The sequence below is a fragment of the Gasterosteus aculeatus genome, chromosome 1 (genome assembly GCF_964276395.1).
Source record: "Gasterosteus aculeatus chromosome 1, fGasAcu3.hap1.1, whole genome shotgun sequence".
In the NCBI taxonomy this organism is placed as follows: Eukaryota; Metazoa; Chordata; class Actinopteri; order Perciformes; family Gasterosteidae; genus Gasterosteus; species Gasterosteus aculeatus.
In genome coordinates this window covers 31,053,382-31,076,577 of record NC_135688.1, presented here as the reverse complement: position 1 = coordinate 31,076,577, position 23,196 = coordinate 31,053,382, and the positions used below count along the sequence as shown (strand labels likewise).

Here is a 23,196-nt window from a genome sequence, read left to right as displayed (position 1 = left end):
ATATATATATATATATATATGTATGTATGTATACATATTGTAAAAAATATGTTTCTATGTTTGTCAATAACTGGTGATAAGTCTCCAGGTTCAATATCAAACAGCATGTGGTCCTGTGAGGTAAATACCTATCGGCCATCTGCAGGCTGGATAATCCCTGAGAGCAGATTAGAGCCGGGAGGAGTCGCCACGACGACACTCCCGAGGAACCATCTCACTGTTCGTGGTCCAGGAACAAGACCACTCGGAAAGAAGTTTTGGGATATTTTAAACAAATGTGCTTAGTTGTGAAAAATGTTAAGATTTTATTGTCAAGCTTAAAACAACCTTTGTGCCTTTATTGTGCCCCGTACAAGGGCTTTCATTTTCACCCATTTTTCACTTTTGACTCCTGGCTGAGGACTATTTTTATTCCATAGTTTAATTTCTGAAAAACTACATTTAGTTTTAAGCTGTGTGCGATTGTGGACTTCAGGCTCATACTTTGAAGGACACCTTTCATGGACTAAAACATCAGGAGGTCTTTTTACAGACAGTTGGTTGGACATTTATTGTGAAGCGCAGAAGAAATTTGTGACAAACACCAAAGAAAGAAGGATATTTGCATGCTCTCTGGGGCTTTTATTATGAAAGGATATGCATGATGTGATCTGTCTTGTGGTCGCGCCTGACATCAACAGGCTGCCAGGATGATTCCCTATGCCGAGTGTCTTGGGGGGGAAGGGAGGAGGCCTGTCGTGACTTCACGCTGTTGGAACGGCGGCGGCGACGAGGAGCAAGACGAGCTGCTTCCTCGCAAGATGGCCGCCCTGAAGCCGAGGACGGAGGGCAGCCTGCGCCGCCGGCTCCTCAGCGCCAAAATCCATCAGCACCATGACGCCATCCTGGGCCTGAGCGCGGGTGGTGCCTGCGGGCTGGCGACGCCCACTGGTGAATGGCAGCCCCTGCCACCTCACCACCAAAATCCAGCCAACAGCCCGTGGTTCCGCCGCCAGCACCCCCAGCCCCACAGCCAACCATCTCTTGCCCCAGAGACTCATGGGAAACCAAACCAGCTTACCCCCCCCCCTCTTCAGCTGCCACGCTCAACCTACCCGGTGCTCGCCCTGAGGGGCCGCACAGGTTCCTGCCCCCCCACCCCAGAGCCCCGACCCGGCTACACTCTGCCGGTCCCGTCCCACTTCGGAGAACAAGAGGCACCATCGCAGTACCAATATCAACCCAGCAGGAGACGCCGGGCCGGCCTCTTCTGCTTCACATCCCAACGTGGGCGGAGCTGCGGACCAGAGGCTACACAGACCACGCCCCTCCTACACGGAGGTACTGCTGGGAATCCTGTAGTACTTCTAGTACTGTGCCCATTAAGTATTTATTGAGTTCAGATTTGTTTTCTTTGGCCCAGCTGTTGAATTGTTGTTGGTTGGTCTAACACACCCAGGTTATTGTGTGTGTGTGTGTGTGTGTGTGTGTGTGTGTGTGTGTGTGTGTGTGTGAGTGTGTGTGTGTGTGTGTGAGCAGGGATTTAGAGCAGCTCCATACGCTACGGTAATGGATAATTCCTGGAGCAGATGACCTTTAACAAGCAACAGAAGCTGCTTGTTGTTGCTTTATCCGTTAGCTGCTGCGCTATCTTCAGTTCATAGCTTAGCTTCACCAGTTGGCCTCAAGCCTAATTTGTTAGCTTAAAGTGTGAGCTTCGTCTGTTAGCTACGCCCGTTAGCCCCTTCCGTCCTCTGATTGGACAGTGCTCGGCGTTGAGCCTTTGTTCTATGTATTTAGAAAACCTGTGACATTGTGGCCTATTTCCTGTCTGACTAATTGAACTAATTAAAGCGCCGACGAGCAAATGACAGAAGTAATGAGCTGCTCCACTGGCCCAGTTACTTGTCCCATTTTGACTGGCACCGGCCCAGTTAGTGACTGGTGGAGTACCAGTACCACTGTGTATTATTATTGGGAAACTAGAAATGCAGCTCTCTGATTGGCTATCAGGCCTCCACACCGCTGCTATAGATCTCAAAGTGTGTTAAACTGTTGGTAACCATAGCAACAACACAGGTGAGTGATCAAGGATTCCTCTTTAAATATCACTGGGGCCACACACACACACTCACTCATACTCCCTTCATCTACAAAGCATTGTGCGTGTTAATGCAGTATTTTGGCATAATCTTCATCACCTGGTGACACACATGCGTGTGTTGCTGCCTACAAGCGTGTGTGTGAGAGTGAGGGGTGAGATACTGAGGAGAGAGAGAGGGAGGAGAGGGAGGAGTTGCAGCGAGTCAAGCTGCATTACTGCTGCATTTTCAGGAGTGTGTGTTCCTGTGTGTGGCGTCGCCATGGTTTTGATCGGAACGGCAATCAAATCCGTCCTGAAATATCTGAACAGGACCCGAGGTGAGTCGGTCTGCGTGGTGGACTGGTTTTACTGGGTGCACAAGAACAGAGACGCTGCTCTCTGATTGGCTCTAAGTCGCCCTTACCCTTCAACAGAGGGTAACCGTGGCAACAGCGTAGCTGACAGACTCCAGGGCCCTCGTCAAGGTCCTTGATGTCTCCTCAAAGACCCACTGAGTCTTTGAAGACCGCTGTTACTCTTCAAGGACCAAGTTGATCTCTTCAAGCACCTGGATCACCTATCCTGGAGCTTCTGGTACTGCCGAGGGCTATGTGGGTCTTCTCAAGCATCTGGTGCATTTTCCTGGGACCTCGGGGATCTTTAAAGGACCCTTTGGACCCCCTAAACGACCATATGAGTCTTCTCAAGCACCTGGAGCACCTCTTAAGGAACCTCTGGTATCTTTTTGAGGACCCTAGGACCCCTTCATAGAGCATATTGGTATTTTCATGTACCTGGACCACCTTCTTGAACCTCTCAAGTACACTCGGACGTCTCAAGGACATATGTGTCTTCTGGAGCACCTGGACCTGTGTTTGATGACTAGTGTTTTGTATTTGATGACTGCTGCTCCTCCAAAATAAAAGCCTTCTAGGGTCACCTTGAACTCTTCGTTCTCTCTCTCTCTCTCTCTCTCTCTCTGCAGCAGGTGACCCGGACAGCAAGTGGTCTGTTCACTACACTACCCAGAAGCCCCAGCGGGGTCTGTTCTTCATCCCTGCTAATGACCTGCAAGGTCAGTTGTCACCCGGGAGCAGCCGCTCAGGTGAAGACACAAATGCAAATCATTTTATTAGGAGTATTAATTGTAGTAGATTATTCATTAAAGCAAGATTAATCTGCTGTTAGTTCCCAATCTAAAGCTTATTGTGCTTCTGTTCTCTTACATGTGTGTGCATAGCATGTAGCACGCTGACTCAACACGGCTGCAGCCGACCACATAGCCCTCCGACCCCCCCCCCTTTCCTTTCCTCTTCTGGCCTCGACCAATCGGAGGGCAGCACGGCACGCAGAGGTTGGAAGGACAAAAGCAGGAGGATGGTGAGTCACACACACAGTGTTGCCTTATGAATATTCATAAGGCTGAACAGATGAATACACCTGATATAAAGTACGTTATCCATGTATTAGAGGAAGTATTCAGATCCTTTACTGTAAGTAATAAAGAGTTGTTCTGCTGCTCTCCGCTGACCAGAGCGACATTATTATTTATTCTGATTATTTACATGTTTTATTCTTCTTTTGGTTTTCATCCTCTCAGACGTCAACAATCTTCGACTTTCTCGCTCAGTCGTGTTTCTCAGTTTGTTTCAAAGTTTCAGTTTGGAGGAGAAAGGTAAACAAGAACAGAGCTAAAGTAGAATAGAGCTAGACTAGAGTAGAATACAGTAAAATAAATCTAGACTTAAGTAGAATAGGGCTAGACTAAAGTAGAATGGAGGTAAACCAAAGAGAATAGAGTTGGACTAAAGTAAAATAGAGCTAGACTCAAGTAGAACAGAGCTAGACTAAATTTGCGTAGAGCTTGATTAGAGTAGAATGAAGCTATACTAATGTAGAATAGAGCTTGACTAAATAGACAAGACTAGAACACATTACACTAGTCTAGATTTAAATTAAGGACCAAGTTGAACTGGATCAAACCGGACAAGACTCAACTAGGACTATAAAAAGCTGCTTTGTCTCCTCAGTCCTCAGCTTTCTCAGAAGAAGACGAACAGTTCGTCTTGACCAACACTCAACCTTTGACCCCACTGTTTCTGAACCACGTCCCCCGCGCCGCATGTTGGGAGGTCTTTGGCTCGGTGGGCGAGCCGTCAGCCAATCGAGAGGCGGAGCAATTAGTCGACCAGGAGGCGGAGGAAAAGATCCCACACCTTCCAACACCAGAGGAGAGGATGAGGAAGCAGGCACAGATGGTTGCCGCGGATATTGTCCTGATCAATATATCAGGTGGGGGACTAGACTACAGACTCTGGCTACAGATTCAGGTCACAGACTCCAGACGAAGACGAAGAATGAGAAAGTATCTTTTATTAATCCCTATGGGAAAATTATTCTCTGTAATTAACCCCTTCAACTGAGTGGGGGCAGTGTGCTGCTAGAGGCGCCCGGGGAGCATTTAGGGGTTAGGTTTCTTGCTCACACTTCCACATGGGACATGGAGCATCCAGGGTTTGAACCATTAACCCTGCAGTCACCATCTCTACTCCATGCACAACGGGTTTGAGGCTACAACCTCAAGCTACAGACTCTTGAATCTTTGTCTGTCTGTTTTTTTCAGGAGAGAGTTTTGATCGTCAGGCCAGTTTTAGAAAAGTTGCCTCTAAAACCGACTCATTTTCCCGGCGACCCTGCAACCTGAACCGCCACGAGACGGTTACTGGCATACTTGATGATGTCATCCGTGACCTGGGTATAAACTTGGAATCTTCATCGCTTTTGTTACCTACATCTCTGCTGTGTGTTTGATTCATCTCCTCTGTTATTGACATGTGCCACTCCAGACTCGCTTTCGGAATCGATGGTTCTTCGGGATCAGTTCTCCACTGTTGGTCAACCTGTCGCCTCCTCCTCCTTGCAGCAGAGTTTAAAGACTGCAGAGGAAGGGCCTTCATTGGTAAGGAGGATCCGAGCCCCCAGAAGTGGAGGGCTGTCCAGCCTCATGGCCTCACTCACATCCGGCCAACCTGTCGACTCCTCCTCAGAACTTCACGGCCCGGTGGTTGCCTCCGCTCTGACCTCCGAGGCCTCCTACAGGACACACAGCACCTCCTCGACCTGTATTCAGGTCAGTGAAGGAGAAACCATGGTCACCAGTATCTCTGTAACTAAAATTCTTCAGGTGCATTCTTCTTTTTCCTTCAGGATCTTCATGGTTTCTCCAGCGACCTCCAGCCCATGCTGCCCTTGGATCCCAAAGCCAGAGTCATCTCCCAGTCCCCTTGTTCCTCCTCTTGCTCCTTCCCTTGCTCCCCCACCCCCTCCTGCCTCACCAGCACTCCCAGCCGAGCCCCCCAATCGGAAGGGTCTTACCCCAGCAATATCCCCCCGAATGAGGCTCATCCCAGTTCCTCCTCCTACTACCTCTCCTCTTCTTCAATCTCACAGTCTCAGTTTAGCCTCCAGGCTCTGGACCAGACCCCTCCCTGGCAGGACCCCAGAAACTCCCAGGAGGGTCAGAACCACCGGACCTCCTCCTCTCTGAACGCAACGTTGTCTTCCTCCTTCCCTTGCTCTCGTTCAGCCGGCCGCAGCATCTCGCTACGCAAGTCAACCAGACCGCCGCCGCCACCGCTACGTTCAGACTCTCTGAGGCGCCGGCCGGGTCGCGTCAAACCTCCCCGCTCATCTTCCTCCTGTCTCCGGTCTGAGGGGAGCCCCCCCAATGACCAAACCATCCGGTGCGGGCTCTCACCCAAGACCTTCCACGACCCCTGGGTGCCTCGGGGCAACACAAAGCGGCGCCAGAGCAGCTTCAACTGTGGGACTGTGACAACCTTTGAACCGCTTAACCCGGAATGCCAGACGGACACAGCTGAGTGTTCTTCACTAAGCTCTGCCCAGTCGCAAGACCGTGCCCAAATCACAATGTCTTTACCGTCAAGCCCCACCCACTCTCCCATCCCTCCAGACTCAGATGAGGAGGGGATGAGATTCAACCCCAAACCACCACCAGCATCCTCCTCAGTGACTGAGCTTCAGCGCCTCACCTCACCTTCCAGCGGCTACTCCACCCAGTCCAACACTCCCACTCCTGGCACTCCCATCTCCTCCCCCTTTTACCCCCCCTCTCCCGGAGCCTTCGCCCTCCCCCCTGTCTCCACCTCTGTGTGTAGGGCAACGTCTCGGGGCGAAGGGAAGCCAAAGCCTCCAGTGCCTTTAAGGAAGTCCTCCCTTGTCTCCTCCCTCGCCTCCTCATATTCCTCCACCTACTCCCTATCCTCTTGCACCTCCTTAGACTCTTCCAAGCTTCCTCTTCCTCCTTCTCTTCCGCAGTGTTTCTCTCCTTTGCCTTCGGTCTTCTCCTCCCACACACGCATGTGTCCTCCTCCGGCCCCTCCTCTTCCTAGAGCAAGCTTGCCTTCTTACTCCTTCACCAAACTCTTTGCTTCTCCCCCTCTTCCTTCATCTTCATCTCATCCTCCTCTCCCAACTCCCCCACCTCTCCCACCCTCTTCCCTTCCTCTGCCACCTCCTTCTCCATCTTCATCTTTTCCACCTCCTTATTGCCTACCCTCATCCCTCCCTCTACCTCCCCCACCTCCTCCTCCATCTTTATCTCTTCCTCCTCCACCTCCTCCTTTCATACCATTATCCGTCCCTCTACCTCTTTCTCCAGCCACATCTCTTCCTCCTCCCCCACCTCCTCCTCTCCCACCATCCTCTCGCCCCCCACCTCCCCCCTACTCCTACGCCATCAGGCAGACTTCCCATCATAATGTGTCTTCATCAACTAACTTCCCTCCACCTCCTCTACCTCCATTCTCAGATTTCTTTGCGCTGCCATTGGCTGACCTTTCACCCCTACCAGCACCTCCTCCCCTTCCTCCTGTACCTTACCCTCCTTTCAACGCTCCTCCCCCCTGCTGCAACCCCCTGATAACCGCCCAAGCTCTGCAGGGCATCAGGCTTCGCTCCGTCAAGAATCAGCAAGGCCCGCACTCTAGCACCATGCTAACCCATGCTACTCAGCCTTGGACAGATATTGCTAACCCAGGTAATGCTAACCCTGCAAATACCATCCATGCAGGTAGAGAAGCTTTTAGAGATAGCGCTGTGTTGGCAAACGTTGCACTTGGTAGTAGCAAAGCTAGTCCTTTAATAGATAATGTTAATGCTATCTTGGCATCCGAATGTAACTACTGCAGCCAAACATATTGTAACGTTACACAGGGCTTTCCAGCTAGCACCGCTAACAGGAGAACCTCTGTGCCCCAGCCGATCAATAACAAAACTGAATCTATTGGTTGCAATGAACCAGGGAGGATGGAATCCATAATTTATGCTTCACTATTAAGTCCCGAGAAAAAACAGAAGAACTCGACAACCCAACATCCGTCTTTACAGCAGATGACAGCTCCGGTGTTTATCGATGCTAAGCTATCTGAGGCTATGAGGAAACTGGGAAACGCAGACGCTGCTTATTGGACCTTTTCTGGAACAAGAGAAGAAGATGGAACGTTACTTCTGGAGAGCAGAGAGGAATCGATAGAGTGGAGCGATGTTTCTACATCATTCAGTGAGATAAATAATGGGGTTAGCTGGACAGTTCGCCCGGTTGGACTCCACCCCCAAGAGAAGCCCAAGCGGTGCATCTTGGGAAGAGGACAGAGGAGCTGTAGACAAATCACAGCGTCTTCTCCCAGGCTCATCAGCCAAATACAGCTTTCTGCCGATTCCCTCTGCTCACCTTCAACCCACCGCACTCGTTTGCCACAGCACCTGGCCCACACAGCTTTACCTGTGAACACATCCCCTGATGATATCCCCACGTGCTCATCTGTCTGTTGTCCTTGCAGACAGAAGCCACCGGTTCTTAACAACAAGCCAAATCTCTCACCCAAAACCCTCAACCAACTCTTTGGGATCCCGTGTTTGACGGACACTACAAGCTCTACAAGAACCATGGGTACCTTGGAGTACCCTGGAACACTGGGAACTAGGGGAAGCATGGAGAACAGTAGCACCCTGGGAAGCATTGGCACCTATGGGACCGGTGGATCCTCAGAGACCAGTAGCACCATGGGGACCATGGATATCTATCGGAAACGTGGACCTTCAGAGAAAAATAGCACCCTGGGGATCACAGATCCCTGGATTATCAACACAATTTCTGACCCAGAAGCAGAGGCTTTGCTCTACACAAGCTTGATGACTGAAGACAAAGACGAGAAGGAGACGGTGGGCAAGAGAGGGATGGAGTCACCAATGATGATGACAATAATGTCCACCAGGAAAAAAAAGAAGGCCAGGAGGAGGAGGAGAAACTCAGGCAGGCCCCTGCTGATGACGTCATCCCCAAGGGCCTCCTCCTCCTCGTCTTCCACACCCTCCTCGTCTCCATCTTCATCTGGAGACGAAGGAGACGTGAATGAGAAAACCCGTTGGAGGACGAGGACCATGGCACGCAACCACAAGAGCTCCTGTGCAGGGATTGGTTGGAGCAGGTCACCCCCCAAAAACCATCTCGGGGCGGAAGGGTTGCTGCGAGATCTTCAGATCCACGAGGAAGCAGAGAGAGAGCGAGGAAACAAGGAAACAGAGAAGAGGAAGGAATTACGAGGTAAGAGGGATTTACTGAGTCCTGATTACCCACATTCAGCATCACCACATTTAAAGGGCCATTACATATGTAGTATATGTACTGTATACTCTATATGTTTTAGCTTGTATTAGTTTGTACATAGTATACGTAGTAGTATTTAATATATCTAGTATAAATAGTAGTGTTTACAAAATGTATTAGTATGTATTATACGTAGTATATGTAGTAGTTTGAAGTATACAGTATATGGTATATGTATTATATGTCATTTGTATGTACCATATGTAGTAGACATAGTTGTGTGAAGTATGTGTATACTGTTTTTGGATGTATCTACTTGTATTATGTAGTATATGCAATATATGTAGTATAAGTAGCAGTGTGTGGTGTACATGGTATACTTTGTTTCTCCAGAGGATCACAAGTTTGAGTCCAGTCGAATACAAACCACCGAGGATCTGTTCAAGGTCATCCACAGGTAGGACACACACTACACGCACAACACACTACATACCGGCACCGACCAATCAGCCTCCTCTCACATGTCTGCTCGACTCCTCTCCCTGTGTCTGTGAAGCAGTGCATTGTGGGAAGGCACAGCGTGAATGTCCAGGTAATGCAGGTAAAGATTCTATTTTAACTAGATCTATAACCGTGTGTTCTCCCTTGTTACCACACCTTCTTCTTCTTCAGCGCCATCTAGTGTTCAGAATTTGTATCCATCTAACATAACTATGTGCCTACAAGAAGACAATACAATTTCACTCTTACAATAAGAAACGATTGAAGTTTCCTTTCTCCTTGTCCCCAAACCTTCTTCCCCAAACAGCAAGCGTCCAGGTCTCCCAAAGGGAAGCTTCCTGTTTCCTTTTCCAGTCCGACTAACTAAAGAGAAAGTGTCCTTGTCTCCTAGCTGCCTTCCTCCCTAACCTTTGACCTTTGAAGTACCCTCACGGCTCACTTTCCTTTGAATTGTCCTTAGCTCCTCATGTTCTCGTCCCCTTGTGTCTCAGATCCAAGAGGAAGATGTTCGGAAGGCGAGATTCAGAAGACAACCGACATCTAACTCCCTCCTCCTCCCTCACCGCCCCTCGGCCTCCTCTCTCCAGGCCTACCGCGGCTCCCAGAGGTCAAAGGTCAGGCAAGAGCGAGAGCTTCAAGCTCCTTTTGCTGAGGAAAAGGAGTCGGTGGGATTCCTCTTCTCGGAAATCGGCTGTTGAGCGACTTTGCAAACTTGCTTCTTCTGAGACTCCTGCTGACCTCCAAAGGGCGACGCCCACAGCAATGACTACATCAATGATGTCACCGATGACACTGCCGGGTACACACAACCTTAATGGCCTTTTTACTCAGAGCCAGAACTTCTCCATGATCGGGTTTGGATGGGGAGAGAGAGTTCAGAAGCAGAATCACCTCCTTTTCAGCTCCTCCTCCTCTAACTCCTCCCACCTCCTCTTCCTCTCCTCATCCTCGCAGCCTCGTTCCCTCAATCCCCCCTGCTCTTCCTGCCGCTGCTGCCTGAAGGCCACCCCGGAGATGAAGAAACGAGGGGGGAAAAGGAAGAGAACGATGTTTTTATGGAGACCGCAGGAAGCGAAGGAGAAAATCTTAACTGACTGTGACAATGTCTTCTACTGATCCGGTCTCATGTCCCACAGCAGCAGAAGACCAGACTTGACTCAACTGGACTGGACTAAACCTAACTTAACTTAACAAGACTTGACTAACCCGAATGAAATCCAGCAGATTGGAGTAACACAGAAGTGGACTCAACTAGACCACTCTAAACCCTACCCAACTAAACTGGAGCCCACCACGTCGGACTCGACCTGTAACTCAAACTTACAGTTGAAACTACCGATCTTTATGAACTTGTATTTTTGACTTTAGCTTGAATAATCTTTGTTGATACTTAGTTTTAAGTGAATGAATCAGAATTTGTGGTTCTTTGTCCGTGTCTTCTGTCTGACCAATTGGGAGAGAATGTTACCATTGACAATTACAATATAGGGAATGTTATTAAGTATTTTTTTAATTTAAATTGTTGTTTTTAAAGCTAGAAACAATAAGTGATTTACATTGTACCATTTGAGTCTCCACGGTAATGAGTTGATCTTTGTAAACAAAGTGGTGGACAGAAAGATAAATAAATATTATAGTTGAAAACAGTGGCGGTTGGTGACATTTTGTTTTTGTTAGGACCAACCAATCAGCAAACATCCCCGTATGGGTCAATGCATAAAAAGGTATCAAACATGCATCATTGCTTTGCAGTTAACTTTTTCACATTTGTTCCAACGGTTTAACATTATAAGGACATGTTATTCATACAATTCAGTATATTAATTAATATATATGTCAATACATAATCACACATATTGAAATTCATTAATCGTGATTAAAAGTGTTTTTTCTTTTTAAAGACTAAATCTTATAAATTAATGAGTAATCACTTTTGAAAGTGTGTATATTAGACACTGTTGTTTAATTGTATTTTAAACACAAACTCCACACATGTGATCGTGTTAGAGGTGGAACATGTTGAACTAGCGACTCTTCCTGTTGTCCTCGTGCACTTTGCATTTAACTGTCCATCGTTTGACGGGTTTGAAGTGCCAACAACGCCCCATTTAGCAGGACGTTTTCAAGGGTCCTCTGCAGGGTAGATGTTGAGATGGAAGTAGCCTAGCAGCAAGCTTAGCTTAGCAGTGCGTAAAGTGGTCTGTTTGACATGATATATATATATATATATATATCATGTCAAACAGACCACTATATATCTCTATATATATATATAGTCAATTATTTTGGATCAAATGTGCCTGTTTTTATCCAGCTCCTCATTGTGTTCTCTCACTGCCAGTCGGTGTCTGTCGCAGCTGAGCAGCGACGTTAACTTTCCCTATTACGGCGAGTGTGACAGTTATCCATGTGTGTTCTTGTGTTCTTATTTTTCTTCCTCCTTATTTGCTTCATGTCCCTTACTCCCTCTTTCTATGCTGGATCCGTCCCGGTTGATTTAAAAAGCAAGCATGGGAAGCAAAATACGGCGTACGACTGCAGCTAGCCAAACCTTCCGGGTGTAGCAGTCTCTACAGAAGCTTTGCATGTGCGACAGTCGACAGTCCGTTGACTGATTGTGAGGTCAGTTTGATTCGGGTCCAGTTGTTTTACCTCTAGTTTCTCCTACTAAGCTCTTCTATCAAACGGGTCTTGGAGGAGAGATTCTACCGAGGCGCGACTAGCCGTGATGAGAGCGCAGCCTGGGGCCAGACCTACGACCATTCATCTGTAATCAGGAATTGGCTAAACTGCCTCTTAGACCTGCCTCCTTTGGGCCTGGCCAGCTGGGAGTTGTTTTGTTGTGGCTCAAACTGTGATCCAGCCCTCGCTGGTTGAAAACGAATCAACCAAAGCTTTTCAATTAAAATAAATCAAATATGAAAAATATCTCTTTATATATATCTCGCAAGAACAAGTAGGCTACACATAGAAGTACCACAGGTACAAGTACAGTTACAGGTCACTACAACTACTACAGGTACAGTCCCAGGTACAGGTACACATACAGGTACAGATACAGGTATAAATACTACAAGTACAAGCTAAATACAGGCAGTCCTCTTAATGGTTTATATCCTGTCTATTGATCCGGTCTCTAGTCCCTGACGTGGCCCCCGGGGGAGGGGAGGGGGGAGTGCGTTAGCCCTCTGAATGCACTCTGTTGTCCTACTCGTAGACACTGATCCGGTCATGAGACTCTGTTTGCTACTCCTGAAGCATGTGATAGACAGAGAGAGAAGAAGAGGAAGAGAAGATGGAGGACTGGTGTCGCTGGGTCAGGGAGACCCGGTGGTGGGTGAAGAGGTGCGGCTGTAGTGTGGTCGTAGATGATGATGATGATGATGAGGAGAGAGGAAGGAAGGAGGAAGAAGAAGACGAAGAAGAAAACAAGGTGAAGATGGAGGAGCTCAGCTTGAGAAAGAGCAGTTCAACCTCCCTCCCTCCTGCTGAGGTATTTTACTAAACTGACTACTTCTGTTTGAGCAGTAGTACTCCTCGTTAAGTAACATTAATCCTTCTTAAGTAACTGTACTTGCGTTTGAGTAACTCTTAGTAACTTTAGGTAACAAAACTCCTCTTTGAATAACTAACTTTTATTTATCAGTGCCTACTCTTGGAGTATCCATACTCCTCTTTATACTTTGTACTCTGTATGTATCAGTACTCACTCTCTGAGTAACAGTACTGTAACTTTAAGTAACATAACTCTTTAAGGAACAGTATACTCCGCTTTGATTAACACTTCTCTTTGAGTAACAGTACTCTTCATATATTAGTACCTACTCTCAACAACTCTTAACAGTACTCCTCTTTGAGTAACATAACGCTTCAAGGAACAGTGTACTCTGAGTATCAGTACTCTCTGAGTAACAGTACTCTACCTCTTCCCTGTGGTTTCTTCAGTATTTTATATTATGTTTTAGTAGAGAAGATCCTTCTAATCTGGTCTCTATATTCCAGCTGGATCCGGTCCGGTCCTGCCCCCCCAACTCCGGGGCTCAGCCCCACTGGTTCCACACCCTGCAGGTCCGGCGGTCCTCGCAGCGAGGACGCAGCAACAGCGACCCGCTGGGGGGGCAGCGCCTCCAGGACGACTTCACATGGGTAAGAACAACCCTGCCTACCCAAAACACAGATATGAAATATAAACGTGATGTTTGTCCTCCGCTCAGAAACCAGGTCTTCAGTTTGGAAATGCTCATTCTTACCTGAGTCTGGAAAAGCTGGGAGAAGGAGCGTACGCCTCTGTGTACAAAGGCATCAGCAGGTACTTATCCACGCAACAGAGTACTCTGCTGTGGTTAGTACTATGTGGAATATTATGCTGTGGTTAGTACCATGTGGAGTATGTGGTGTACTTGTGTTGAGGATCAATGGGCAGTTGGTGGCTCTGAAGGAGATTCGTATGAAGACTGAGGAGGGGGTCCCATTCACCGCCATCAGGGAAGGTAGAGAAACACACAAAGAGAAACACCTAGAGACTCTATACACACCCATAGAGACACACATCGACACACAAATACTGCTTCAAAGTGGAAATAGGAATAAATGATATACAGTTTATATTTAAGGTGGTTTTGTTAATCATGTTTAATGTTTGTCCCTGTGTGTGTATATATGTGTCTATGTATGTATATGTACATGTGTGTGTGTGTTTGTCTCTGTATGGTTGTGTTCGTGTATGTGTTTGTGTATGCATGTGTATTTGTGTATATATGAATGTGTGTTTTATGTGTGTGTTTTACATGTCTCTCTGTGTGTGTTTAGCGTCTCTCCTCAAAGCTCTTAAACACGCTAACATTGTTGTCCTCCACGACATCGTCCATACTAGAGAGACTCTGACTTTGGTCTTTGAATATGTGGTAAGAAATAAATTAATACTCGTTCATTCATTCATTAAAGGTCTCATGAAATATAAAACCATTAAAGTATGGTTCTTCTTCTTTTGTGTTGCAGCAGACAGACCTGGCCCAGTACCTGAGCCAGCACCCAGGAGGACTTCACTCCTACAACATCCGGGTCCGTTCACACATGAAGAGGGACTCCTCTGGTCCCATAGAAGTCTATGATAAAGTGACTATGTCGCGACGAGCTATAGTAGTTTGAGTGAGGAAGACAACTTCCTTAAGAGTAGGACTTACAGCTACAAGGGCGAGTCGTATTATGCCTATTTCTTAAGTCGTGCGTTTTTTTTTAGTCACTGTGTATCTCATCGTTATTAGCGAGTGAGTTCTAATATCGATCATATTCCTTAAGGTTTTTTAGCTGACTCGTATTTGTTCGGTACACACAGTATTGCTTATCTTCCCCCCAATATCTAACGCGGATGATGGTGAAGTAGGTTGTTAAGACGATACATTCGTGACACTCATTCTAACACTTTATTGAGTTTAAGGAACCTTTTGATTAAGTTCTCACCAGGACCTACGTATATGTTTGACCTGTAACCCCTCCGTCGAGTGAGCTCGTCCTTACATACCGATTAGGTCCCTAATGCCTTGGGAGATGACTGGTACCTCTATGTATCAAGATAAGGGCACTCACCGGTGTCTGCAGGTTTCGAAGCGGTGTTCTTGTCATTCAGCCCCTGGAAGGAGGCCCCTCAGTGGAAAGGAATCCCCCGGAAACAAATGGTCTTTTGTTCCCGAAAAAGGAGAATTTTTATTTATATAAAAAAGCGAAAAGGTTTACAACAATTGAATAGAAAAATAAAAGCAGTTATATCGTTCAAACCCTAAAGGTTAAAAGAGCTAGACTCTTCGTCTTCGTGTGTGAGCAAGAAACAAGAAGTAGGCGCGTTTTTCCCTCTACTTACTTTTTTTCTGTTAAAACATCTTGGCTTATATACTGTCTTTTGCAGAAGCAATGTGCGTCACTGGGGTTTATCTTGCGTCGATCACAGTCTCGGTATGGAAACTTGATCAAAGCATGTTCGTGCGTCCGTTGCGCTACTAAGCGCTTTTCAGGAAGACGTTTTCACACCTTAAAGCAGAACCGAAAAACGGCTTCACACTTCAAGGCGGGTTCATGGAACGGTCAAGACACAATTTGCGTTATCAGGTTATCTACGGTCATCTCTATACAGGGAAACAGCTTTGCATATCAAATGGAAACATCTTTATCTGGTATTCTGGTGTTACTAGTGATAACACCACTGAGGTGCGGGACTCTTGGTGCACAAAGAAAAGCATTATGTTTTTGTAAGCATTTTTAGTTTTACACAGTATCCGGCTATACAACAACTACTTCTCTCTTGACTTATTCCCTCAGTAAGCATCAGTTTATGGTCTCGATCTCTGCGTTCAAGTCTTCTCAATACAGCATGATGTTCATTTAGTTAACAGATCATAAAGCAGGGGATGCTTTAGGCCGGGACCACTTTAATTGACATGTCTCTAATAGAGCACAAAACAGCTTTAGGGCAGGGCTACAGGCTACTTGACAGATCTCGTTGTATTTGGGGTGTTTAACTTGTTGATGTTCTTTTAGCTCTTTATGTTCCAGCTGCTCCGAGCTCTTTGCTTCATTCACAGCCGGAGGATCCTGCACCGAGACCTGAAGCCTCACAACCTGCTCATTAGCTACCTGGGAGAACTCAAGATGGCTGACTTTGGTAGGGAGGACACTGTCTCTTTAAGATGTGTTAAGGTGACACTGTCTCTTTAAGATGCATTAAGATGACACTGTCGCTTTAAGATGTATTGAGACAACACTGTCGCTTTAAGATGTTTAAGCTGACACTGTCCTTTTAAGACGAGGAGTAGCTCTTTCCTCTGTTCTGGGTCTGGTTCAGGTCTGGCTCGGTCCAAGTCCGTCCCCTGTCAGACCTTCTCCTCTGATGTAGTGACGCTGTGGTACCGCCCCCCCGACGTCCTGCTGGGGTCCACAGATTACTCTACTGCTCTGGACATCTGGTGAGTCCTGAGACACTACACTGCAATAGAACTAGTAGTATTGTCAATGCTAGTAAAGGTTCGTGGATTTGAATCATGGGAGCTGTCTTCATAAATAAAGCTGTGGGTGTAAATCATAGATATATCTAAAGGATAGATGTCTTACGGCGGAGTCTAGAACGTCCGCACGTGGCGGCCATCTTTCCTCAGTCAGCTCGCACAGTAGTAGTACTGTCAATGCTAGTAATAACAGTAATGCTGGTATTTGAATGAGAAGATCTGTCTTTATAAATAAAGTTGTGTGTGTTTGAATGAGAGGATCTGTCTTTATGGATATGGTTACTGTATGTGTATGACTGAGGGGCCCTGTCTTTATGAATAAAGTTGTGCTTTTTCTAATCAGGGAAGCTGTCTTTATAAATAGAGTTTTGTGTGCTTGAATCAGGGCAGCGGGGTGTATCTTCGTTGAGATGCTTCAGGGGGCGCCGGCGTTCCCGGGTATCACCAATGAGTTCGAGCAGTTACAAAAGATCTGGACGGTGAGTCCAAAGCTCATTATATTATAGTATATTAAAGTATTGATGATTGATGATGCTCTATTGATTATTATATTATGTATGTTATTCACGATTATATGAATTATATTATGGTTTGTAATTGATGGTATATTATATTGTGGTTATAATTATATAACTATATTTAGAAGTCTTCATAAGTGACTATATATTTGTATTAATGTCTTAGGCATATTTGTTGGATTAACATTAGTAAGTAAGCACGTGAAGCTGGGGAAACACGTCTCAGCCTCTCGGACCATCAGCACCGGTTCCCCCCAAGGCTGCGTTCTTTCCCCTCTGCTCTTCTCCCTGTACACCAACAGCTGCACCTCCAGCCACCAGTCCGTCAAGCTCCTGAAGTTTGCGGATGACACCACCCTCATTGGACTGATCTCTGGTGGGGACGAGTCCGCCTACAGGTGGAGTCTGACCATCTGGTGTCGTGGTGCAGCCAGAACAACCTGGAGCTCAACGCTCTAAAGACAGTGGAGATGGTTGTGGATTTTCAGTCTAAGTCCCACCCTCCCCCATCATCCTAGGTGACTCCTCTGTCACCACTGTGGATTCCTTCCGTTTCCTGGGCTCCATCATCACCCAGGACCTCAAGTGGGAGCTGAACATCAGCTCCATCACCAAGAAGGCTCAGCAGAGGTTGTTCTTCCTGAGGCAGCTGAAGAAAGTCAACCTGCCAAAGACGATGATGGTCCACTTCTACACGGCCATCATGGAGTCCGTCCTCTGCTCCTCCATCACCGTCTGGTACGCTGCAGCCACAGCCAAGGACAAGGGCAGGCTGCAGCGTGTCCTCCGCTCTGCAGAGAGGGTGATCGGCTGCAATCTGCCGTCCCTGCAGGACTCGTTCGCTTCCAGGTCCCTGAAGCAGCTACAAAGATGGTAGCCGACTCCTCTCACCCCGGACAAAACCTGTTTGTGCCCCTTCCATCTGGCAGGAGGCTGAGGTCCATCAGGACTAAGACCTCCCGCCACACCAACAGTTTCACTTTCTCTCTCACTGCACACGTCACTTTCACTTGTCACTTTCTGTTCGCTGATGCACTTTATTTTTTAAATTTAAATATTTTTTACTTTTAACTTTTATTCCTTTATTATTAAACTAACCCATAGCATTATATTTTATTTGATTCCTTGTGCACTGTTGTCTTGTTGTCCATTGTCGTACTGTCTGCGGTTATGCACCAACCGCCAAGTCAGATTCCTTGTATGTCTGACACATTATGGCAATAAATGTTTATAAATTATATTGTGCTTTAATTAGACAGCATTAAGAGGTTGATAATGTGTTGTGTATATGTATATATATACTAATATTACTTAATAATAATAATAATATGTTGTTGTTTAGGTGCTGGGCGTTCCATCTGAGAACAGTTGGCCTGGAGTCAGCCAGTTTCCCAACTATAAATTGGGTGAGTTAACTTCAAATATATCTTTTACAATAATCAATTTACTTTAAATAAATCATTTGTTATCCGTAAGAGTAAACCATTTTAACCCTTTTCAATCAAACCTTGATCATTTTTTTGTTTTTTTGCTTCAAATATCTTTTATTTTTGTAATTCCCTCAAAACAATTATACATATTGTACAGGTTTCCCCCCACCATTCTACCAGGGGAGTACCCCTTTTTTATTTCCAGAGTCAGGAGGCCATATGAAATTACAATATAACAAAAGTACAATGCCGTACGAAAGCATCAAGACAGCGTTATAATAGTATTAAATTAGGGGTGTAACGATTCATTTTAACAACGATTCGATTCGAATTACGATTCATGGTTGCCGATTCGATTCATGGACGATCTGGGTTTATTTAGAACGATTCGATTCGATTCGATTCAGTGACTTGAAATCAATTCAGTAACTTTACTGGACAGTGCAGGCAAAGTTTCTGAGATCCTTGTTGTTTCTTGTAAGGAAATCAGATTTAAATTAATTATTATATTATAAACATATTATAAACAAGCAAACAACAATTAATGGCAAATGTATTAACCTTTTATTTGAATCAAGTGCCATTTTCAATGTAAACATCACACAATAATTACACAATGTTTGGATCAATTCATAGACACCACATCGTAGGGTCGCATGTCTTTACAGATAAACTTGTTACTGTGATGTTGAGTTTGGTGCTGGCGAGGCCTGAGGTGTCTGCAGAGCTGAGTTACCTGCTGCTGCTGCAGCGGTGACGCTGCTAGAGGTCCTGACTGTCGCCGTTGTTTAGTCCCACGGCGCCTTAGTAGACGGCCGGAAAGATTCGTCGTGTTTCTGTGGTTTTTTATTTGGCTTCTACATATTCTACAAACAGCAACTGACTTATTTAGAACACCTCCGTGTTTGCAGAAGCCAAAATGTTTCCACTGGATCGATAAGTTGGTTTGTAAATGTCTCGCTCGCAGTCGTCTCCTCCACGCTGTGTTTTGTTGTTGTTCAGAGTTTCGTGCGGCTGCCGCTGCGTACTGATGACGTCACAGACAGGCAGACTGAATCCAGTAACGTTTAACGTGTCTAAAGTGCTAAAAAACAAACAAACAAACACACATCCACACAGTTTTTGTACTTAAATCCAATGTGCAGTCTCCAAGTATCGATACAATCGATTATTTACCATTTCAATCGATTTGTAATCGAAATATGTCGTCCAGAATGCCGATTTGCGGAGCACAGATCGATTCAGTTGGATCGCAGGAATATTAATCGATTAATCGATTCAGTGGATGAATCGTTATGCCCCTATATTATATATATTATTTTTATAATAATAGAAAGTTCCAAAAACAAACATTTGTTATATGTTTCCACAGAAAAGAAGAATACCTTGTGTCACTCGAATTGATTTATTTAAGGCCTTGATGATTACATTCACAGGTTAATTTAATTGACATTTTGATTAGTAGATTAAATTGCTAAAGACAGCATGAAGCTGCACCACAAGTGGGCTTTATAGAGTGGAGTAGAGTAGCCTCTATGAGAGAGCTCTTTAACATCATCTGTGCACCTATGGAACTTACAAGCCAGCTTATTGGCTTGTGCATGCAGTTTACAACACTGGCGCTGCACATCATCATCTATAAAGAGCAGGTGACAGTATCCCCGCTAAGTTAACTCTTAACTCAGGTAACCCCCCAATGTAGTTTTAGGTTGAGCTATACAAGAAATACTTTAAGTGCTCCTGTGAAAATCGAATGCTGCTGTAAAAAGCACCTTATTTAAAGTGTTTGCATTAATAAAAGTGTGCAATACACTACTTTTGAATTCATTATTTCATTCATTGCAATTAATCATGATTTATTTTCATTTTTATCATTGCCCATCACTAGTATAAATATAATATTAAATGTATATAATATATTTATATATCAATAAATAAATACATTTTACTTTGGTTGTTTTTCTCTCCAGATCAATTTATTTTCTGCGAGGCGAAGCCGTTGAGAAACGTTTGGAAAAGGTACTAAGGAAAAGGGTTATTTCTATCCTACTGTTAGCTCAGCGATGGTAATGCAGAACACCTTTATGTTATCATGTTAGCACGTTATGATGTAGCCTACTAATGCTAGTAAGTAGTATGCTAGCATACTAGCAGGAAGTCTACTGTTGCTTAATTAAGTCCATGCTTAGTTGTTAGCATGTTTGCATGGGGCTGCGGATCAGGTTAAACCAGATCTTCCTCTTCTCTTCCATAAGTCTGTGTTGGTTTGGATCAGGTAAAACCAGGTCCTACTTTAGCCCCTCGTCCGTTAGTCGTGTTGATGTGGAATAGGTTAAACCAGGTCTTCCTTTAGTCGCTCACCCGTTGGTCTGCGTTGATGTGGAACAGGTTGGCCCAGCTCCCTTATAAGACCGAGGATCTGGTACAGAGGATGTTGAAGGTTCTCCCATCGGACCGGATCTCGGCTCAGGATTCCCTGCAGCACCTTTACTTCAGCACGCTACCTTCCCCCATCATGCACCTGAGAGATAGTAAGAGCACCTCTTATACATGCAAATAGAGCTACATGCTGACATAACCAAATACAAGTAGAGCTAAATGCTAACACAACCAGTAGAGCTAGTAGAGATATATGCTAACACATTCACATTGTAATATGAAGTCAAACCAATTGTGAAAAACCTTAAAATCTTCTAATTCTCTTCGATTTTCAGCGGTTTCCATTTTCAAAGTGCCTGGCGTTCAATTGGAGCCTGAGGTGAGAGATGTTTTTAACACCAGACAGAAGGTCAAACCGTTCTGGTGAACGCACAAACCAACCACTGATGAGACGAAGTTAGGGGAAACCAACCCCCCGTCCAACAACCTTATGGGGGAAACAATACCTTCTCTTAGCCTGAGAAGAAAACTGTGGGGAAACTAAACCCTCCTCCATCAACTTGATCGGACAAACTGAGGGAAATCAAACCTTGATCTATTCATCTGAGGGATATACGGAGGGAACAAATATTCCGCCATGATATTCATGAACCCATGTCCCGTTAGCATTTGTTAGCATTGGTTAGCATCGTTGATTTATTCATGAGCGTTCCCCTGGTGCCCTACGTGAATAATTACTGAATCTTACTGTTGACAAGCTGCCAAATGAAATAATCTTTGTCATGTTAATGTTTGTGTTTCTTAATGTTGTTTTAGTATAATGCCATACTGATAACGTTTAATTTTATGAACTTTAAAACCCTCAAACCGTCATTACCTTCATTTTTTATTCCCTAGCTTAGCTTCCACGCCTGGATGGAAGGACTCAGCTTGTACTACTAAGCTTGTTATCTTTACATGCTAGTATTAGCCTTTACTCTTAGCTTCCACACAGCTGTCATGGATGGAAAGACTCAGTTTGTAAACTAGGTAGCTTGAAATGTCTACCATAAGAAGCTTACTTTAAATGCTACAACACCAAGTGGATGTAACGTTAAACCGTTGTTTCCTTTCATAATTTATTTTGGTTCTTCGCAGGTTTTTTTGTATATTGACGGCGGATCACTTCACTCTCTGTTTAAAGTTTTTTATTTTACCGTCAGCCTCTATGTTTTTTATAATCTTAAAACTTTAAAACATTCAAATGACTTCAGAAACTTTTCTAACAAAAATTCATGCGTATGAATATTTGTCTTTTGATTGATTGGAGACATAAAAGAGGAAAATGCGTATTTCACTGTTTGTGTCTTTGATGAGAGAAAATTCATTCATCAACAAATATCATAAATAAATATCATAAATAAATCAAAATGCACAGAAGCCTTTGATGTTGTTTTGAATCAAACTTTTTTATTTGTTTTCCGTCAAACTTTGATCAGCTTTCACGACAATACTTATTTAATAACGAAAACTGTTCTCTTCATCAGGCTCAAATCTGACTTTTATCTTTATTTTTTACTTAAATTTTAAAAACAGCCCAATTCTTATCACTATAAAAAGTCCTAGCCATTAGGTGAGGTAGCTACCAATTACTTAGACTGGAAGGCTATATGTGTATTTTATTCAGCTACAGGTTTAAATTAGATCTAATAGATTTGATGAGATTTGAAGTTAGTTATTATTTAGTTAATGGATCAACAACAAACCATACAAATCTGTAGCTATAAACTAATATTGATTTAGAATGAATGTATCAACTGTAGTACCCCATAAATAATAATAAATAATCAGTAACCTTGGATTATCCCCTACACTACACATATATACTACATACATATACACACATATACATGTTTACTAAAGTTTTTTTTATGTATTTAAGGCAATAACAGGAGTTTATAAAGAAATGTGACACCAAAGAAAAAAGAAGTGGGGAGGATTCTTCCTGAGCTCACGCGCCTCAGATTAAAGACCGGGGACTCTGTTTCTTCTGGACCCGGGTCAGTGGACTGGACGGTACCAGGACTGTTGTGCGTCATGACTGCAGCGAAAAGGCTGGGTTGCAGTCCCAGTTCTCGTGCTGCTGATCTCACTTCTCCTCTTGCCGCCCTCCAACTTGGCAGGTTTGTGCCAGTCCATCACGGTCCCGCTATGCAGGAACCTTGTCTACCAACCTCAACCAGACCATCATGCCTGACCTGCTGGGTCACAGTAATGACCCTTTAGGTCAGGAGGAGACCAATGTGGATCTGCAACGGTTCAACCCGTTAGTTGACCTCTGCTGCTCCTCCGACCTCCCGCTCTTCCTTTGCTCTGTGCACGTGCCGGTGTGCACGGTTCTGGCGGTGCCCATCCCCCCTGCAGATCTCTCTGCCAGAGGGCACGGTCCGACTGCGAGGAGGTCCTGAACCTGTTCGGGTGTCCGTGGCCCCAGAAGCTTCGCTGTAGCAACTTGCCAGAGACGGGATGGAATCTCTGCGTGCATGGGCCACAGGACCAGGAGAGCTTCCCAGAACACATGACCCCAGACCCCAAATACAGAGTTCCACGCCCACATCAAGAACTTAAGACCCTGAACCTGTACCAGATCCCCAGACACCCAGACCTAGAACGTCAGACCCAGAACCCAAGTGCCCCACACCTA

At 45.2% G+C, this 23,196-nt stretch overlaps 2 protein-coding genes and 1 long non-coding RNA gene across 13 annotated transcripts; 2 read left to right on the top strand and 1 right to left on the bottom strand.

Annotated features, from left to right (window-relative positions):
* The first annotated feature begins 199 nt into the window (after positions 1-199).
* LOC120817421 (uncharacterized) lies at positions 200-10,834 on the top strand. 11 transcript variants are annotated; one of them, XM_078103602.1, is made up of 11 exons: positions 200-1,320; positions 3,048-3,167; positions 3,303-3,442; positions 3,663-3,737; positions 4,093-4,354; positions 4,686-4,817; positions 4,909-5,192; positions 5,270-8,687; positions 9,084-9,147; positions 9,250-9,291; positions 9,683-10,834. In XM_078103602.1, the coding sequence occupies exons 1-10, from the start codon at positions 690-692 to the stop codon at positions 9,272-9,274; spliced, it is 5,151 nt and encodes a 1,716-aa protein (XP_077959728.1). In that variant the 5' UTR covers positions 200-689; the 3' UTR covers positions 9,275-9,291; positions 9,683-10,834. The 11 variants fall into 11 exon arrangements, with proteins under 11 accessions (XP_077959728.1, XP_077959727.1, XP_077959725.1 ...); XM_078103601.1 differs by having other exon boundaries at positions 9,247-9,282; XM_078103599.1 differs by having other exon boundaries at positions 9,247-9,291.
* Positions 10,835-12,108: 1,274 nt separating this feature from the next.
* On the bottom strand, positions 12,109-15,050 carry LOC120817498 (uncharacterized). Its single transcript, XR_013467839.1, has 4 exons — positions 14,778-15,050; positions 13,442-13,645; positions 13,115-13,353; positions 12,109-12,542 (listed from the first exon to the last, which is right to left on the bottom strand). It is a non-coding gene; the product is annotated as an uncharacterized LOC120817498 (long non-coding RNA).
* Positions 12,482-21,923, top strand: cdk15 (cyclin-dependent kinase 15). Its single transcript, XM_040173775.2, has 13 exons — positions 12,482-12,684; positions 13,194-13,337; positions 13,406-13,500; positions 13,602-13,681; positions 14,001-14,095; positions 14,190-14,252; positions 15,723-15,846; positions 16,027-16,147; positions 16,572-16,665; positions 18,047-18,110; positions 20,105-20,153; positions 20,523-20,665; positions 20,849-21,923. Exons 1-13 carry the CDS (start codon positions 12,487-12,489, stop codon positions 20,938-20,940), a joined length of 1,362 nt encoding a protein of 453 aa, XP_040029709.2. The 5' UTR covers positions 12,482-12,486; the 3' UTR covers positions 20,941-21,923.
* Positions 21,924-23,196: the final 1,273 nt, after the last annotated feature.